At 36.9% G+C, this 20,109-nt stretch overlaps 1 protein-coding gene across 2 annotated transcripts in view; it reads left to right on the forward strand.

The window, feature by feature from the left end:
• DNAJC13 (DnaJ heat shock protein family (Hsp40) member C13) overlaps positions 1 to 20,109 on the forward strand; it is a 121,089-nt gene that overhangs the window by 83,648 nt on the left and 17,332 nt on the right. For both annotated transcript variants that reach the window (XR_010584932.1, XM_005545771.4), the window contains exons 40-48: positions 474 to 653; positions 1,360 to 1,527; positions 3,759 to 3,872; positions 5,693 to 5,809; positions 9,794 to 9,971; positions 11,760 to 11,851; positions 13,321 to 13,420; positions 15,163 to 15,237; positions 15,445 to 15,557. Coding sequence is in view for 1 of the 2 variants with exons in the window: in XM_005545771.4 (XP_005545828.1) it covers positions 474 to 653; positions 1,360 to 1,527; positions 3,759 to 3,872; positions 5,693 to 5,809; positions 9,794 to 9,971; positions 11,760 to 11,851; positions 13,321 to 13,420; positions 15,163 to 15,237; positions 15,445 to 15,557 (1,137 nt within the window). In the remaining variant the exon portion in view is untranslated. The remainder of the gene's footprint in view (positions 1 to 473; positions 654 to 1,359; positions 1,528 to 3,758; positions 3,873 to 5,692; positions 5,810 to 9,793; positions 9,972 to 11,759; positions 11,852 to 13,320; positions 13,421 to 15,162; positions 15,238 to 15,444; positions 15,558 to 20,109) is intronic.

The following is a 20,109-nucleotide window of genomic DNA, read 5'->3' on the forward strand; positions in this document are numbered from 1 at the left end:
AAGTATCAATAAGTGAGGGAACTGATGAAAGTATCTCCTCTACTATATCTACTTGATGTCCTTAGAAGTATTTGATTACAGAATAGAAACTCTGACATAAATCTTTACAACTGCACAAAAGTTATTGTTGTATTTAAGATCACTAGCATGTAAGTTGCTATTGATGCCATGTCACTATTTTTAAAAATTAAAAATAGAAGAAATGAAACAGGAAACTATTCCCAAGTCTTCTGACACTAGCCTTAAAGGTTGTAATTCTGGTATCTCGTTATGAGGTCACTTTTAATTTTAGGCTTTAAAGGATATAGGATTCAGATTTAAATTGGAATTGAAAATATAAGAAGAGGTAAACATTTTACAAAATAATGTAGTTAGCTTGACATACACGCATAACCGGTTCCTCTTAGTTTTTTGTTTGTTTGTTTGTTTTTTTAAACTCTGTAACAACTTATTCTCTCATTCTTTTTTCTCAGAGTATTCCCCGGGTGGCTTCTCTTGGGGTAGAATGTGTCAGTTCTTTTGCCGTGGATTTCTGGCTACAGACACACCTATTTCAGGCTGGAATTTTGTGGTATCTGCTTGGTTTTCTGTTTAATTATGACTACACACTAGAAGAGAGTGGCATTCAGAAAAGTGAAGAAACAAACCAGCAGGTAACTTTAACGTTGCTTTAATATTGAATTTGAACCCAAACTATAGGTTAGTGCTAAACTAATGCAAAGCAAAGCTGCAGCTATCCAGAGTCCCCAGAGATAAATTGTTTTTCAGGAAAATTAGGTTTATAGCTTTTTAAGACCCAAAACTTTTAGTCGTAATTGCTTATGCTGAAAGGATTCAAGGCAAGGGAATTTGCAGTGGCATTTGCTGGACATAATTTAATACTTAATTACTCGGAGTCAACTTTATGATTGCAAAATTATGGTTGTGTAACACAGGACAATATAATGTTACCATCAGGCAATTGAGGCTAGCTCCCCTAAATACTTGAGTACTTATCTGATTTTTATAGATTTTTTTTGTCTCTTCTATGTGCTCTCATTTATTGCTCATATTGTAAATGTGTGCTTCTAGCAGGCAGGGCTGCCTACCTATCCCCTCCTTCCCACATTACCACCAAATGTGCTTCTTCCTGTTGTCTGTTAGATATACTGCATTGGGTATAAGTTAGTCCTTCTTATAAATAAAAAAACAAGCCCCAACACGTAAACTTTCTGATATCAATGTTAGATACTCTTGTACCCTTTTTGTTTGGTTGGCTTTTTACTCCTTAAATATGTTCCATATAGTGTGATTCGGTAAAGTTATAGTAGCTGTGTAAGATAACAGATCTACTTTAACAACTTAATTTTTTTGTAACAGGAGGTAGCCAACAGCCTTGCCAAACTGAGTGTCCATGCTCTGAGTCGCCTTGGAGGGTATTTGGCTGAAGAACAAGCAACTCCAGAAAATCCAACCATAAGGAAAAGCTTAGCTGGCATGCTGACACCCTATGTTGCTAGAAAACTTGCTGTGGCTAGTGTGACTGAGGTATGTGCTTCAGAGGTAGCCTAGGTTTTAATGAATAGTGCAAGATCCTTTAAGCAGTAAAGTAATACAATAATATTGATCTAGGAAACCTAAAAATTAAGAACGTTCACATTTGTTCTCTCAAGCAAGAAACTCACTTTATAATTGCTTGATGCTAATGATGTCAGTTCTACAAGTCCAGTTTTTGCGAGGGCAAATTAACTTTGTTTCTCAGCTGTGGAGCCCGTCATAATTCTTACCAACCTTGAGTCACAAAGGGACAGGACAAGAGAGTGAAGTTGAAATGGTATTTCACAATGGCAGACTACTGGGAGACAGGAGACCCAGAGTCTGTTTCAAGCTATTTATTGTAAGCCATAGCTTATTCAGATGCAGAGTTAAAATCCTGAAAGTAAATACATATATACACGTGTATATGTATATGTATCTACGTACATACATAGATGCATTACAAAAATCAGTATGACATGATAGATCTCCCAACCTCTTTAACTTCTTTTGCAAGGATTATTGAGAAATAATCTAAGAATATAGCATTAAAGAATTAGATAAACTATAGAAATCCATTAAATAGGTTACTCTTATCCTTTAATTGTAAAAAGAGTACTGAAAGACATTAAAAGATTTTAAATGAAGACCCTAGATCCTATTTTTGGTATAACAAAATAAATGGATTGATAGATTTGTACCAATATGTTAACTAATTATTTTTGAATGGCAGAATTGTAGGCAGTTTTTCTTTTGTTTCCTCTAATGATGAACCGTTACTTTGTAAGTGACAGAATCCTCAGGTTTCCAAAGTAATTTTACAACTTTTAAACAGCTTATTTGTTTTTAATCCAATGTGATTGAGTCCAGTTTTCAGTGCTTGCCATGCTTTTCAGTCCCCATGTGTGAAAGGCAGTGGCTCTAGATGCCACTGTTTGTTTTTTTTTTTTTTGAGACGGAGTCTCCCTCTGTTGCCCAGGCTGGAGTGCAGTGGCCAGATCTCAGCTCACTGCAAGCTCCGCCTCCCGAGTTTACGCCATTCTCCTGCCTCAGCCCCCCGAGTAGCTGGGACTACAGGCGCCCGCCAACTCACCCGGCTAGTTTTTTTGTATTTTTTAGTAGAGACGGGGTTTGACCGTGTTAGCCAGGATGGTCTCGATCTCCTGACCTCGTGATCCACCCGTCTCGGCCTCCCAAAGTGCTGGGATTACAGGCTTGAGCCACCGCGCCCAGCTGATGCCACCGGTTTTTTTTGTTTTTGTTTTTGTTTTTTAATCTTGTTTTTGTTTTTACTATTTTTCCTAAACACTAGACAACCAGGACCACTCTTGATGTTAGTTATTTTCCTGGACTTTTCACTCAACCATGTGATACATTTTGCTGATTGAAAGCATTCTCTCCAAAAATGACAAGAAGTTCGGGATTAACTTCTATAGCCATCCCCACTAAAAAATTTTTGTAGCATTTCAAAATTAAATGTTGGCATGAGCTCCATCTCTATTTAATAAAATGCTTAACTAGAAATTAGCCTTTTGAAAACAAGGCTTGCATGTCTGTATAAGATGGAGGTCATACTCCTCTGTTTTCCTATTAGCAGTAGACCTCTGTAAAAATAAAAGCTTTTTATTCAGACATTTAAGGAATTGTGAAATGTCTGTGTTTACATTTCAAATTGAGGAGAGCTTAACAATAGAAAAACACACCAGATGCCTAAGCAGCCATAATCTATGCCTGCAGAACGACTGCACAGCCTTCAGTATCAGGGTGTGGTCAAGAAAATCTGGCTTTCTCCCCATAAATTTTATTTTCCTTCATACAGGTATGCTTCTTAAAGACTTAGGTTTTGTTTTCAAATACATGTATAGAAAGGTATTGTGTTGTGATTCTTTTCAAGCTTGTATTCACAATGTGTTTATTAAATACTTTAAAAATACTGAATTTCACCATGGCACAGCAGATTTTGAGAATGTTGAAGTCAGACTCAGTTTCAGATCCCAGTTTCACCAGTTACCAGTTGTAAGACCTGGGACAAATAATTTAATGATTTGCAGCCTTAGTTTTTCTCAGCCGTAAAGTGGGTCGTATCAGCAAACTTGTTAGAATTATTGAGATACTTATTTTTGAGGTCCATTATACTATAGGCAACTATTTTAGTGTTTGGCATATGATAGACAATTTTAATAATTGATAATGTCGATAATTTTTTTCACTAAATGTCATAAAACAGTAATATTGTCTCCTAGATTTTGAAGATGCTTAACAGCAACACAGAAAGTCCGTATTTGATATGGAACAATTCTACAAGAGCAGAATTACTTGAATTTCTTGAATCCCAACAAGAAAACATGATTAAAAAAGTATGTCATTGGTTTATAAATTTCTTGAGTAATTTATTCTGATGGAATCTCTGGAAATACAGCAGTGTTGATTAGAACAGAAAACTATTTCTCAGTTTAGTGTCAGTCAGTATGGCTTTCTGCCATGTAATATTTGGCCCATTTAAGAAGAGTATTGTGTTGTATGTAGTAATACATCAGGATTTTTTATTATTGTTACCACTTATATACAGCTGTTTTCTATTTTAACCAGTTTTTTAACCCAGAAACCTTATTTTAGTTGTTCACTCCAGCCTCTTTTCCCTAGTAAGTGAAAGTTGCTTTCCAGTGTCAAAACTGAACATTTTTTTCTACCGTACCACCTTTTAGTGGAGAAGCTATTACTAAGCAATGGAAAAAAAAAAAAAAGGCAGTAGGATGGGCAATAAGGAGAAGACCTGGATAATCCATACACTAGATGGTTGAATCTTGATGACTTTGAAGATAATTATGTGTGTGGCTTTGGAAATTAGAGTAGCTATTACTGTAACATCTCTGTTATTTAGCGTTTTTGAGCTCATTCCATGTTAGTACTTAGAACTCTTTATGGATAAAATTTTTGAGAATTGCAGAGCTAGGGAGAACAGGTCTCACATTTCTGTACATTGTTTTTGTTTGTTTGTTTGTTTTTTGAGACAGAGTTTCCTTCTTGTTGGCCCAGGCTGGAGTGCAATGGCGCAATCTCGGCTTGCTGCAACCTCCGCCTCCCAGTTTCAAGCGACTCTCCTGCCCTGCCTCAGCCTCCCGAGTAGCTGGAATGACAGGCGTGCGCCACCATGCCCAACTAATGTTGTATTTTTAGTAGAGATGGGGTTTTTCCATGTTGGTCAGGCTGGTCTCGAACTCCTGACCTCAGGTGATCCGCCCACCTTGGCCTCCCAAAGGTCTGGGACTACAGGCGTGAGCCGCCACACTCGGCCTTCTGTACATTATCTTTTACCAGAATAGACATAATAACATCTCTTTGTTTAGCATTTTATAATTTATTGTATACTTTTACATGTTATTTTAGTCCAACCTAAATTCCTTTTGGTTTCATTCTTAATCCTCTTTGGGACTGTTTTTCTCCCATTCCTCTTTTGTTTTTCAGCACTTTTGTTCAGTGTATTACTTCTTTTTTCTTTCTTTTTTTTTTTTTTTTTTGAGACACAATCTCACTCTGTCACCAGGCTGGAATGCAGTGGCGTGATCTCTGCCCACTGCAACCTCCGCCTCCCGGGTTCAAGTGATTCTTCTGCCTCAGCCTCCCAAGTAGCTGGGGCTACAGGCGTGCGCCACCATGCCCAGCTAATTTTTGTATTTTTAGTGGAGACAGGGTTTCACCATATTGGCCAGGATGGTCTCGATCTCTTGACCTCATGATCTGCCTGCCTCAGCCTCCCAAAGTGCTGGGATTACAGTCGTGAGTCATCGTGCCCGGCCCAGTGTATTACTTTTTAAAACCCAGTCCAAATATGCTCATTTCTCAGCTCTGTTGTACTACATATTACTAGGTCTGATGTCTGCTGAGTTGATTAAGAAGAATAAAGTGTCATATTTGCTTTATAATCTCTTGCTCTAAGACCTTTGTTAGCTGACCTCTGATCCTTTGAAATTTTAAAATGAGTTAATAATAGTAATATTTGGAATAAAAAAATGTAATTGTGTGCCTATTCCAAAGTCATTTTAAGTACTGTGACATGTATCACACCACATTTTTTCTCTAGAAAATGCATAGATCTCTCAAGTTACTTATCTGTTAAGTTATTAAACTGAACATGGATAGATTTACATCTAACAGTCTATTTTCATCTTTTAAAAAGGGTGATTGTGACAAAACTTATGGATCAGAATTTGTCTACAGTGATCATGCCAAAGAACTTATTGTAGGGGAGATTTTTGTTAGGGTGTATAATGAAGTTCCTACTTTCCAACTGGAGGTAAGCGCTCTGCTTTTAATTTTATCTGATACCTTTGATCATCTGTTACTGAAAGTTACTAGTGTAGTCACACTGTATAGAAGCACACTTCATTTTATTGCACTTTCTTTACTATGTTGCTTTTCTCTTTTAAAGAAAAACATATTGAAGGTTTGTGGCAACCCTGTGCCAAGCACAACTATTGGCACCATTTTTCCAGCAGCATGTGTTCACTACATGTCTCTGTCACATTTTACTAATTCTCTCAATGTTTCACACTTTATCATATCTGTTACGGTGATCTGTGATCAGTGATGTTGCTCTTGCTAATTGTTTACATAAGATAGTGAAGTTCATCAATAGTGAACTTCATCAGTAACTGTATGTGTTCTGATTGTTCCACCAACCATCCATTTCCCAGTCTCCCTCTCCTGTGGCCTCCCTATTCTGAGTCAACAATATTGGAATTAGGCCAGTTAATAACCCTACAAGAGTCACAGGTCTCTCACTTTAAATCAAAAGCTAGAAATGATTAAGCTTGATGAGGAAGGCTTGTCAGAAGGTGAAATAGGCCGAAAGCTATGCCTCTTGTGCCACACAGCCAAGTTGTGAATGCAAAGGAAAAGTTCTTGAAGGAAATTAGAAGTGCTACTCCAATGAATACATGAATGATAAGAAACTGAAACAGCCTTATTGCTGAGGTATGGAAAGTTTTAATGATTTGGATAGAAGATCAAACCAGCCACGACATTTGCATAAGACAAAGGCTAATTGAGAGCAAGGTCCTAACTCTCTTTAATTTTGTGAAGGCTGAGAGAGAGGGTAAGGAAGCTGCAGAAGAAAAGTTTGAAGCTAGGGGGGTTGGTTCATGAGGTTTAAAGAAAAAAGCTATCTTCATAACATAAAAGTGCAAGGTGAAGCAGCAAGTGCTGATGGAGAAGCTGCAGCAACTTACCCAGAAACTTAGCTAAGATAATTGAAGGTCACTACACTAAAGTTTCTAATGCCTTCTATTGGGAGAGCATGCCATCTAGGATTTAGCTAGAGAGGAGCAATCAATGTCTGGCTTCAAAGCTTCGAAGGACAAGTTGACTGTCTTGGTAGAGGCTGATGCAGCTGCTGACTTTTATGTTGAAGCTCATTTACCCTTCTGAAGATCCTAGGAACTTTAAGATTGATAAATCTGTTCTCACTTATAAGTGGAGGCTAAATAGTGGGTACTTATGGACATAAAAGTGGCTATAATAGACACTGGAGACTACTAGAGGGAAGAGGGGGTGGTCAAGGTTGATACTGTAGTCAGTACCTGGGTGAAATCATACCCCAAACTTCAGTATTCCGGGTAACAAGCCTATGCACCTACCCCCGTATCTAAAATAAAAGTTGAAATTATTTAAAAAAAAAAAAAATGGCCGGGCGTGGTGGCTCACGCCTGTAATCCCAGCACTTTGGGAGGCCGAGGTGGGCGGATCACAAGGTCAGGAGATCGAGACCATGGTGAAACCCCGTCTCTACTAAAAATAGAAAAAATTAGCCGGGCGCAGGGGCGGGCGCCTGTAGTCCCAGCTACTCGGGAGGCTGAGGCAGGAGAATGGCGTGAACCCGGGAGGCGGAGCTTGCAGTGAGCCGAGATTGCGCCACTGCACTCCAGCCTGGGCGACAGAGCGAGACTCCGTCTCAAAAAAAAATAAAATAAAATAAAATAAAAAATAAATAAATACGCTAAATCTGCTCTGCCTGTGCTCTATAAATGGAAAAACAAAGCCTGAATGACAACACATCTGTTTATGCATATTATATCATAAGCCCACTGTGGAGATCTACTGCTCAGGAAAAAAGAGCTTTCAAAATACTACTGTTCACTGACAATGCATCTGGTCACCCAAGAGCTCTGATGGAGATGTACAAGGAGATTAATATTTTCATGCCTGCTAATACAACATCCATTTTGCAGCCCATGGATCAAGGAGTAATTTAAAGTTTTACATCTTGTTATTTAAGACATATATTTCATATGGCTATAGCTGCCATAGATAGTGATTCCTGTAATGGATGTGGGCAAAGTAAATTGAAAACCTTCTGGAAAGGATTCACCTTTCTTGATGCATAAGAGCATTTGTAATTCATGGGAGGAGGTAAAAATATCAACATTAACAGGAGTTTGGAAGAAATTGTTCCTGGCTATCATGGATGACTTAGAGAAGCTCAAGATTCCAGTGGAGGAAGTCACTGCACATGGGCTGGAACTAGCAAGAGAACTAGAATTAGAAGTAGATCCTGAATATGTGACTCAGTTGCTACAATCTCATGATAAAACTTGAACAGATAAGGAGTTGCTTCTTGTGACTAAGCAAAGAGTGGTTCTTGAGATGAAATCTTGTGAAGATGCTGTGAACATTGTTAAAATGACAAAGGATTTAGTATATTACATAAACTGAGTTAATAAAGCAGCAGCAGGGTTTGGGAAGATTGACTTCAATTTTGAAAGAAGTACTGTGGATAAAATGTTATCAAACAGATCACATGTTACCGAGAAATCTTTCACGAAAGGAAGAGTCAGTTGATAGAGCAGACTTCATTGTTTTACTTTGGGAAGCCACCCCAACCTTCGGCAACCACCACCCTGATTAGTCAGAAGCTATCAATGTCAAGGTGACATTCCCACCAGCAAAAAGATTGACTTGCTGAAGGCTTGGATGATTGTTAGCATTTTTTAGTTAAGGTATGCACATAGTTTTTTAGACATAATACTATCATACACTTAATAGTAGACCACAGTATAATATAAAAATAACTTTTATACGCACTGGAAAACCAAAAAATATGCTTTATTTTGGTGATCTGGAACTGAACCCACACTATCTCTGAGGTGTGCCTCTACACTGAAATATAATACCTGAAATAATACCAAATGCTTGTGATGGGGTGACCACTGACAGCTTGTGAGCCTCTTTATCTTGATTGTTGAAGAACTGAATTTTATGAAGTTTGTTCATAAGAAGTTGTTCCTTGCCCAGCTTTTTCTTATATTTTATGCCTACTGCTATCCCACTGGGCCGTGGCCTTTAACTCAGTAGTCCTTCATGGACATACAAGGCCAGTTACATGCTCATTTCATCACAAGGGATATCAGACCACCAGACCTGAGGCTTCCTCTGGCCAGTATTAGGAGAAAATATAGGTTGGAAATAAAGATTTTTTTAGAAGATGACTGGAGTCACATCAGATCATCTTTTGTGATGATTCCTAATCACTTCCAGAAACAACTGAGGAGCTTCTTCTGAGCGCTTGGGGATCATACAGGGAGTTTTTGCTCTCATTTTTTGTTTGTTCTATTTATTGACAGGGGTCTCACTATTTTGCCCAGGCTGGTCTCAAACTCCTGGCCTCAAGCAGTCCTTCTATCTCAGCCTCCCAAGTAACTGGGATTACAGGTGCAAGCCACTGCAACTGACTTGTAGGAGGTGGCAAAGAGGATTTGGTGATTGATTTGTTTGTAAGAAGGAAAGAAGTGAGGCTTTGTTTTAGAGTTTGCTCTTAGAAGAAAAATTTACTAAGCCATAATGTGTATCACTTACCACAGAGTAATATATATGTAAATAGCTATTAAGCAGAATGAGTTAAAACTTGTGAAGTCCTTTTGAAAATTGTCCTTTGAATCTATGTTCTAAATTTTATATAACTTTTAATTATAAAAATATAACCAAATTTTAGAAGTTCTATGTCATACTGTCTGTTACTTCGATTGATAAAGGGAGGAGGTATTCTAATCTCAGAATTGTTACACTAAGATACTAATGGGAGTATATCAGATCTCTGGAAGTTGAGAAATACCGTATAATGTTTCCTGCCCTCTACCATGTCCCCTATAATGCATAGGTGTATTCGTATGTATGTATAATTTTATCATGTTTATTCACTTTCATAGCTTAAAGTTCTTTCTTTTGCTATGGAGTTATTTCTTAGGGCATCCATGTGTTTTAAATACTTGTCTGCTTTGATTAGGTTCCAAAAGCATTTGCTGCAAGTCTCTTGGATTATATAGGCTCCCAGGCCCAGTACCTGCACACATTCATGGCCATCACACATGCTGCAAAAGTGGAGTCAGAGCAACATGGAGATCGCTTACCGAGAGTAGAAATGGCTTTGGAGGCTCTGAGAAATGTCATAAAATATAATCCAGGTATGTGACTAAACCTTTGATCAGTAAGACCCATATAATACAGGAGCCCTAAAAATTCCAATAATCAGTTTGATCAGGGAAAATTATACTTGGTTATACTGTATTAACATAACATTACAGGGAATTTACCCTGTAATATTTTTACAATAAAAGTTAAGCTGGGGAGAGAGGTCAAGGCACCATGTTTAGAAAAATTCATGTCTCTATGAGAACATGTATCTAAATGAGTTGAAAAGGCAGAATAGTTTGATAGCATAAAATTTCACATTGATGTCATAAGTTAACATATCAAGTATAAGTGCTTGAATTAGAGTTATTTAATAAGAAGTGATCTAATTTTTGCCTCCTTTCTGGTCTCTAACCAGTGCCATGTGCATATGGGCACTGATATTTTTGAAAAATTGCCTGAAGTTTTTGGTGTATAAAAATTGAAATAAAGATGTGAGAGTTCCTACTCTTAATCATCTTTAAGAGGACATTTTCAAAAATATTACTCTAGCCTGACTCCAGGGAGATGGGTGAGTGAAAGTCTAACAGCTTCTTTCAACTCTAACTTTGATAGTAAATATAGAATATAAACCTAAAATAATACAAATTCAATTTAAATTACTTGATCTTTTAAAATAACATTGAACATTACCTTTCAGGTACATTTCTACTCTTCTTAGTATGTATTAAAGTACTATTAAAATTCTGACTTTTGGGTTATTGCCAAAAAGTTATTTAAATAAAATAACAGTAATTAAATATTGGGAAAATTACGCATTTACAGGATGTACATTGGGATGTTATTAAAGACAGTGTTATAAAATCTGAAGAAAACTTTGTCTTTTTTTTGGAGTTGTCAAAGTGTCGAATATTGCTAGTGGTATGTTAGATACAAAGAAATTGTAGCAGAGCAGACTGTTGATTTGGAACTTGTAAAAAGTTGAAGAGAGGCCTGTGCAGAAATCCTTCTGATAATATGTATCACATTTATTAGAATTAACTCTCTCTTGTAATTTAGAAGTATGGTTTGTGTGTCATTGATGTATTTGACAGTTATTCCCTATTAAGTGGTTTGAAAATGAATTTAAAAGCAACATATTTATAGAATATTCTCAGACTCTTTAATTTGAAGGAGGCTTACTGAGTTATCTTAAGAATCCTCAAAAGATAAGAAATTACACTGTTTTACTACCATATAGAAAAGGAAGAATATGCTGAACAAAACCTGTTTCATGCTTTTGTTTTATTAACAACAAAATGGGAGTAAATATATGGGATTAGGATTTGAGGTAGGTAGGAATGGAAATACCATTTCATTTTATGTATTTTCACAGGGAGTGCTTTGTATATTCATACCCGTTTGTTTGTATTATAGTTAAGTGGCAGAGTTCTAACCTAGTCTTATTTAAAAGCCAAATCATGTCAGAGTCTCCCAAAGTATAATTAGGTTGAGGGGGGTAACCCTAAGGTCTAGAGGTAAAGAATAAAATTACTACCTTACACTTTAGATTTTTGAGCTATATTTGGATTGTTTATTTGATAAAGGTCTTAGCCTGAGGGTTAGGGGTGGGGATGGGAATGCAAACAAAGTAAACCTAAAAAGCTCTAGTACCTTACATTTTGCCTTTTCAGACTTATGGCTGCTTAGAGGTCAACCACTTACTTCATGTCACAGATGTTTAGAAAGGGTTATCAGAGACTTAAAATTGACAGTAAACAACAGTGTATATCGGTTTTCTGAAGCTAAATAATTTCAAACATCTCTTGGAAATAAAAAACCATTTTATTCTTATTCTCTAGGTTCTGAGAGTGAATGCATTGGGCACTTTAAGTTGATATTTTCTCTTCTCCGAGTTCATGGAGCTGGTCAAGTGCAGCAGTTGGCTTTAGAGGTAAAAACGTTTTGTACTAAAGCATGTTACTTTTCCTACCATTTACCATGTGTGATTGGAGTCTTGATCAGTCATTGAAGTTGAAGTATGCTTTTTTTTTTTCATCATTTTGCCTATTAAGCCACATCAGTATTGTTTGAGACTTGAATTAACATGCTGAATTTGAAGAGTGAATATTGCACAATTGCACAATGTCGTTCAAAGTGGTTCTCTTTCTGTTATGTGTTAGGGCTTGGGATAGTGTTGTACAGTGTCAGGTATGGGTTAAGGAATGGGCTTTACTGGGGAAGCTTAGAAGCCACACATCAGCAAGAAGATGATGCAGCGTTTTCCTGATTGCTGTGTTCCCATGGAGAGACATATTGAGGCCATATCTGTTGGCTACATACTGTGGGTTTGCATTCCAGAGGAGCGATCCTTGTTCCTCCCCCTCAGCTGATCTCCCTTCTTACAAATCTAGTACAAAAGCTACCTTTTCTGTGAGGGTTACAGACAGACACCTGGGTGTGCTGCTGTTATAGGAGTGGCCTAAAAAAGCCAACTGCCAGAACCCATGGGTCTTAAGAGTCCAAGAGAAGTTGGAGTCCACTTGTTCAGGATATTGAAGCCACTAGTCTCATAGGATGCTGTTTAAATGTAGCCTTTTCTTCTGAGAGAGAAGCAAGAAGTCCTTAGTCACAAGTAGTTCTTTGCCCAGGCAACCCAGACTTCCCAGGATTATTTCTGAGATCTTAATCTTTGTAACACAGTTTATTGCACAGAACACCAAATGTAACTCTGCAGTGACAGTTATATAGATGGTTTATGAATTTGTGTAACATGTTCTTAGATAACATTTTGGCTTAAAACAGATTTTTAATAGAATAAATAACTTTAAATTGGTCAACAAGCTTAACAAGCAAGTTATTTCAATGGAAAAACATGTTTTCTACTTAATTCCTTCAAGCATCTTGTAACTTTTTAAATAAACGTTATTAAATCTAGGATATGTTGCACTGAGACGCTGACCAATGATGTTTAGATGTATACTCTAAAAGATTTGAGTGGTCATTGTTTCCGAAAGAAAAACATACCTTTTTCTTTATAATAGAAAGAAAACCCCAGTCTGTTGTGCTGGGTGCTGAAGACGTTTACTTTTTTCCTTTAAAAGTAAAGTCCCAGTAGTGAGAATCATTATTTTCCTGATCACCAGCCACCACCCAAACTCTGTAATTGGAAAACACTATAGTATGTACCTTAGTTCTGGAGCATGTATGGGTATAGGATTGAAGGCTTCTTAGAAACCTCAACGTATTATTTCCAAAGAGATTAAAGTAATAAAGGCAATCTTTTAAAATTAAACTCTTATCTAAAAGTTAAATGTTTCGTCCCCCAAGCATTTATCTCACTTGTACAGTCTATATGACTTAATTTGATTTAGGTTCAAAATTATTTCTGAAACTTTTATTATCCTGTTGATTAATTTTCAGGTTGTGAATATAGTGACATCTAACCAAGACTGTGTCAACAATATTGCTGAATCAATGGTTTTGTCCAGTTTGTTGGCTCTTCTGCATTCGTTGCCATCAAGTATGTATACAGGTGGAATTTTGGAAACCACAGCAGGATCAGCCCATGGAAGGGAGTTGTTGCATAATTGATACAAAACCTCAAACAAATGTCATCTATGTTTAGTTTTAAAGTGTTCTTTACACTAGATTTGTCTTCCTAATTATGTTTTACATAGGTTACTGTCTTGCTTTTCCCATGTCAAAATTTGAAAATTGGGGGTGAGAGAGGTCCAAAACCAACGGAAAATAACCTGGGATTTTCAGTTTATTGAGATCCACACATGGGTAATTGAGAATTAACTAATATTTCATGGCTTACTAAACATAAGTAATCTTGGATGATAGAAAACATGCTTAAGATACTGATGGCCTTGTATTCAGCTTAGTGTTCAAATCTGTGTACTTTGTCTTTTGCTGATTTGATATTAATAAGATAAAATACCAAGGTGGTTTAAAAAATATCCCAACCTTATTTCCTGAATACAGCCTGCCCTAATCTATACAATTACCTAGTCTAATGGTTTGTAATTATGCTAAAACCAACCCTAAGATTGCTTTTCAAAGGCAGGAATATTGAGTTTGTAGGCAATTACATGTAACTCCAGACTCACCAGTAACCAGAATACATTGCCTAATTGACTTTGCCAATCCCTTGGAAGTCATGTTAATCTTGAATTCATGTCTGTCCACCTCCTTAAGAGAAGGAACCATATCGTTCATCTTATATACAAGTGGCTTGCTTATTTTTGGTGTTATGTTTGGTAAATTGAGTTGAATTTCTATGGAATTTTTTTTCTCTTCAATACATGATATGCTTGAAACAGGTCTTTAAAATGGCAGCTTTGTAAAGTCATTTGCAGATTGTTTTTATCATACCTGCAACCTTAGTTTGGTTTTCTTTTTTCTTGGTTTTCAGTAGCTTTGTGAGACTTCAAACAATGAAAACTAAACTGGTTGGTGAAGTAAAGGATGTTATGGAACTCATAATTTTTATACTTATATACTCCAGTCAATATTTTAATCTTACAGGGAAAATAGCTGGCATCTAGATATTTTAGCCTACTCTCGATCATTCAGATTTCAGACTAAATTATCTTACTTTGTTTGCTAAGGTACATTGTTACTGTTTTTGTTGTTTTCATGTCAGCCTAATACTTTGCAGCCTCTACCTTATTTGCCAGCACTTTATTCCTTTGGCCACCTGTCTGTCATTCCCATTTGACTCTAGAAGAGTTAAGTCCAGTAAGCTATACTTGCATATAATATGGTAGTGACTGGGTGAGAGGCATATAGGCTTTGTCCAGAAGGATGCAATTATGTCTTAGAATGGAACCCGGTCTTATAACTGCTGCTTCCTACTTTTTCCCTCAAGACAGTAGCACCAGGTAAAAATCTTAGATGCCTGATTAGAGTGTCCTCTGGGTGTCAGGAAATTAGAAGGTTTTTGGATGTGCAGTGAACAGTGAGGTAGGAAGACAGGGTTTTATAGTGGTTATGAGTATGGACTTTGGAGTCAGTCAGACCTGCATACAAAACTCAACTATACCACTTACTAGCTGTGAGACCTTGGGCAGGTTAAACTGGACCTCAGCTTCCTCACTGATAACATGGCCATGAAAATACCTGTCTCACTGGTTATTATGAAGATTAAATATGACATCCTGTGTAGAACATCTAGTTAAGTGCCTGACACAGAGCTGGTGCCAAGTAAATATAAGCTAACCTGATGATGCCTTCCTTGAAATGTCTTTTACTCTGCAGGTCGTCAGCTTGTTCTGGAAACTCTTTATGCTTTGACATCAAGTACAAAAATAATCAAAGAAGCAATGGCAAAGGGTAATGTATAGAGTGCTTTCTTAGCTAGTCATGTGCAGTATAATGAAACTTATTTTGAGCTGCATTTTACAGCCTGATAAACTAGAAGAATGCTTTAGAATGTTTACAGTTTTTAAAAACTACATTGAGTTGAAATATGGTTGAAAATGAATTCTGATTAGAAAAGTCAAATTCTTTATAAGCACTAATTCTCTTTTTCCTTCATAGGTGCTTTGATCTACTTACTGGATATGTTCTGCAATTCAACACATCCACAGGTTCGAGCCCAGACAGCAGAACTTTTTGCCAAAATGACAGCAGATAAACTAATAGGTCCAAAGGTAGGCACAAAATAAGTTCTTGAAAGGAAATTAATTATTAAAGCTTTGTTACTTTGATACTGATTTCAAGAAGTTGAGTAAAATCTGAGATGGTGAGGATAAAGAAATGATGTGATGTGAAAGTTGGAAAATGACGTTCCAGAAATTGTTCTTATATATTACTGTTTGAGAAAACTAGAGTCAGGGCAGCCTGTACTGGAATTGAAAAGTCTTAAGAGAATGTTTGGATTATGATGATAAACTGTTCATCTCCCTCAAAGAGAGAACAAAAAGTATATCAAGACTATGACGGAAAATAGGTTAGACTTTCACACTTCAAGGATTGGCCTGTGGAAATAACTAGTGAAGGAGATGGTGGTTTGTGTCTTTTATATTCCACACCTGAATTATTAAGGACATGCCACCCTCAGCAGTGAATTCATATAGGGACATGCGTATAACAGCACCTCTGGCTTCTAACTCTTCAGGGAGATCTTCTATCCCAAATCTGGAGATAACCAGATGATCTCTGGATCCATGATCCAGTTTGAAGAGCAGGAACCTGTTAAAGCAATAGTTCTGAATAGAATTTCATTCAAGTGCAAGTGGTATCAATGTCCCTTTATTTTGTTACCAAGTCAGTTTCACAAGTAGTACTCACTGAAGAATCCTCTGTGCCTGACCACAAAGCAGCACCTTAGAGTCATAGGGGAACCATGAAATAAAGGCTCAGGAGTCCCACTTTCAGAGTCTGATTCAGTAGATCTAGGGTGGGGCCCATTCTTAACATGCTTCCAAAGTGATTCTTTTGAAGTCTATTAGGACTGATATTTAGGGATCATTATTCAAGCAAGTCCACAAAGGCACTTTGGGTAAGGGGGAGGCTAAGGTCCCCTGCCTCTATCTAAAGCCAGGGTGGCTTCGCTTGTACACATTGTGCCTCCATGTAAAGTTCAGTTTGAAAAAAAAAAAAAGGCCAAGGCTAATTAAACACTTTTTACATTAATAAAACAAATTGTATTCAGTTGTTTTCTTGCTTGATCTCTCAGTCTAGGTATTGAGAATCTATCATAGGACCTGAAACAGTTTTACTTTAGTAATAAGTTCATAGTCTTCAGCAGGGTTGATGAGACAAGGGAGATTACATTTGGAAGCCTACAGGGAGGGTCTATAAAATAGTTAATATTTAATACTGAATTTTCTTAAAGCTAGAGCTATGCAGCACATAACTGTAATATCTAATATTAGTTATTTTTTCAATAGTGTTTTGGATGCTTAAATATGTACTGGAATCAACTGAGCCCTTTGGTTATATTTCTGACCTTTGAAATATGTGCGGAACAAATTTTATCAAGCTGACTGTTTTTACACTTAAACTTTCTGTATAGAAAAAACACAAGTATCAGCACCTTAATTGCAAGAGATTCTATTCTAGAACTGTGGTCAGTAAATTTTTTTGTTTTTGAGACGGTCTGGCTCTGTCGCCCAGGCTGCAAGTGCTGTGGTGCAGTCTCAGCCCACTGCAAGCTGTCTCCCAGACTCAAGCCATCCTCCCATCTCAGCCTCCCAAGTAGCTGGCACTACAGGCATGCACCACTACACCTGGCTAATTTTTGTATTTTTTGTAGAGGTGGAAACGTTTGGCCATGTTACCCAGGCTGGTCTCAAACTCCTGAGCTCAAGTGATCCACCCGCCTTGGCCTCCAAAAGTGCTGGAATTGCAGGGTGAGCCACTGTGTCTGGCCAAAATTTTTTTTTCTTTTTTGGTAACAGTTTTCTTGAGCTATTAATATTGTTGACATACCATACAGTTCACACATACCTAGTGTACAATTCAGTGGTTTTTAGTATATTCACAGATTGAGCAACCATAATCAATTTTAGGTTTGATTTTCATCAACCCAAAAAGAAACCCTATTTCTATTAGCAGTCACTCCCCATTCTCCCTTTCCCCTAGCACCTGACGACCGCTAATCTACTTCCTTCCGTATAGATTTGCCAAATGCTGGGCATTTTTTATATAAATGGAATCATACTATATGTGGTCTTTTGTGACTGACTTCTGTCACTTAATGTTTTCATATATGTTGTAGCAAATATTAGTAAATTTATTTTTATTGCCAAATAGTATTCCATGTTTTGGTATCCATTTATCTCAATGGACACATCGATTGTTTCTACTTTTTGGCTCTGCTAAATTACACTACTGTGAACATTTGTGTACAGGTTTTTATGTGGACATGTGTTTTTATTAGGAGTGGAATTTCTGAGTCATATGATAATATTATATTAAACCTTTTGAGGAATTGTCAGATTGTTTTCCAAAGTGGCAATACCATTTTACATTCCCCTAGCAATGTATTTATCATCTTCTTCTCTAACACTTGTTATATCTTTTATGACAACCATCCTAGTAGGTATGATGTGTTATATCATGGTTTCGATCTGCATTTCCCTGGTGGCTAATGTTTTCATGTGCTTATTGGCCATTTGTACAACTTTTTAAGAGAAATGTTTATTTACATCCTTCACTAATTTTTAAGTTGAGATTATTTATCTTTTTATTATTGAGTTGTAATTGTTCTTTATATGTTTTAGATACTAGTCCCTTATTATAGATATGATTTTCAAATATTTTTTCACATTTTCCTGATTGTTTCTCCACTTTCTTGGAGCACGAAAATTTTTAATTTTGAGAAAGTCCAGTTTCGTTTTAGTTAGGCTTGTTCTTTTGATGTCATGTCTAAGAAACCATTGCCTAATCCACAGTTACAAAGATTTGTGGCTATGTTTTCTCCTTGGTGTTATAGTATAAGCTGTTAGGTTTATGTTTTTGATCCATTTGAGTTAATTTTTATCCATGGTGTGAGGTAGGGGTGGACCAGTAAACTTTTTCTATAAAGGGTGTATTAGTCCATTTTCATGCTGCTGATAAAGACATACCCGACACTGGGCAATTTACAAAAGAAAGGTTTATTGGACTTAACATCTGCACGTGACTGGGGAGTCCTCACAATCATGGTGGAAGGTGAAAGACATGTCTCACATGGCAGCAGACAAGAGAGGAGAGACTGTGCAGGGAAACCTCCCTTTTTAAAACCCTCGGATCCCTTGAGACTTACTATCATGAGAACAGAACAGCACGAGAAAGACCTGCCCCTGTGATTCAGTTACCTCCCACCGAGTCCCTCCCACAACATGTGGAAATTCAAGATGACATTTGGGTGGTGACACAGCCAAACCATATCAGAGGACCATGTAGTCAATATTCTATCCTTTGTGGGGCATGTGATCTCTGTTACAAAAATTGAGCTCTCCTGTTGTGACAGGAAAATAGCCATGGACAGTAAATGAACAAATGGATGTGGCTGTGTTCCAACAAAACTTTATATACAAAAATAGATGGCAGGCTAGATGTGACCCCTTGTTTGCCAACCCCTGTTCAACAATAGCTGAGTAACCTGAACGTAACTGAAGGTTTATGGTCACAGTATTTGCCTTATGTAAGTTTTTTGCTCAAATGTTTAATAGTATACACACCAGTGAGTAATAAACGTATGTAGTTCTTAGCATTTGAAATGCTTTAAACATCCTGGTAAAATTAGCTTTAATACTGCTTTTTACTGATGATAGACTTGGGTCATTCATTAATTGAATTAAATTAGAATACTAAAGCATTCTCAGAAATATGATAGGAAGAGACTTTTGATTTTGTACAGCTGATCAAATAATGTGCCTTTTTAAAAAGTATGAGATGACAGTAGGTTAGATTAAGTAAACTTAGAAATGAAAGGACTCATGTTAAGACAGTTATCCTAAGTACAATTAAAGTTTGCTTTCGTATCAACTTGTTAAGACTCATAAATATAGCTCTTAAATAAGACATTTTAAGTTCACCCAACTGGTCAATAGATGATTTCTGTAGCAGTCACTTACAAATACAGCTTATTACGAGCATATAGTTCACTTCTGAAAAGGTTATTACTTCAAATTTAGTTTGCTTGCCATAAAAATTTCAATTTTTGTTTCAAGCTATAAAATACTTTAAAACAGGTTAGTTATTAGGAGTTTTTTAAAATACTAGTATATAATGATATCTGTTAAGACATATCAGATATTTCTGCCCTAAAATTTATGTAGAATGATTTCAACAGTGATTCTTATTAGACAGCTAAGTATGTTTCAGAAGAAGATTTTGTTAATAACCTTAAACACAACAGTCAGGCACAGTGACTCATGCCTGTAATCCCAGCTATTCAGGAGGCTGAGGCAGGAGGATTGCTTAAGGCCGGGAGTTCAAGACCAACCTGAGTGAGGTAGAGAGACCCCATCTCTTAACAACAACAAAAAAAAAGTTAGAAATTAGCCAAGCATGGTAGTGCACTTGTAATCTTAGATACTCAGGAGGCTAAGGAGGGAGGATTACTTACGCCCAGGAGTTTGAGGCTGCAGTGAGCTATGATCAAGCCACTGTACACCAGCCTGGTAACAGAGTGAGATCCTGTCTAAAAAAAAAAAGATAAAAAACAGCAATAAGCAATTGTATTAAAGGTGAAGTAATTGGCCTGGTATA

This window comes from Macaca fascicularis, chromosome 2 (assembly GCF_037993035.2).
Source record: "Macaca fascicularis isolate 582-1 chromosome 2, T2T-MFA8v1.1".
Taxonomy (NCBI): Eukaryota; Metazoa; Chordata; class Mammalia; order Primates; family Cercopithecidae; genus Macaca; species Macaca fascicularis.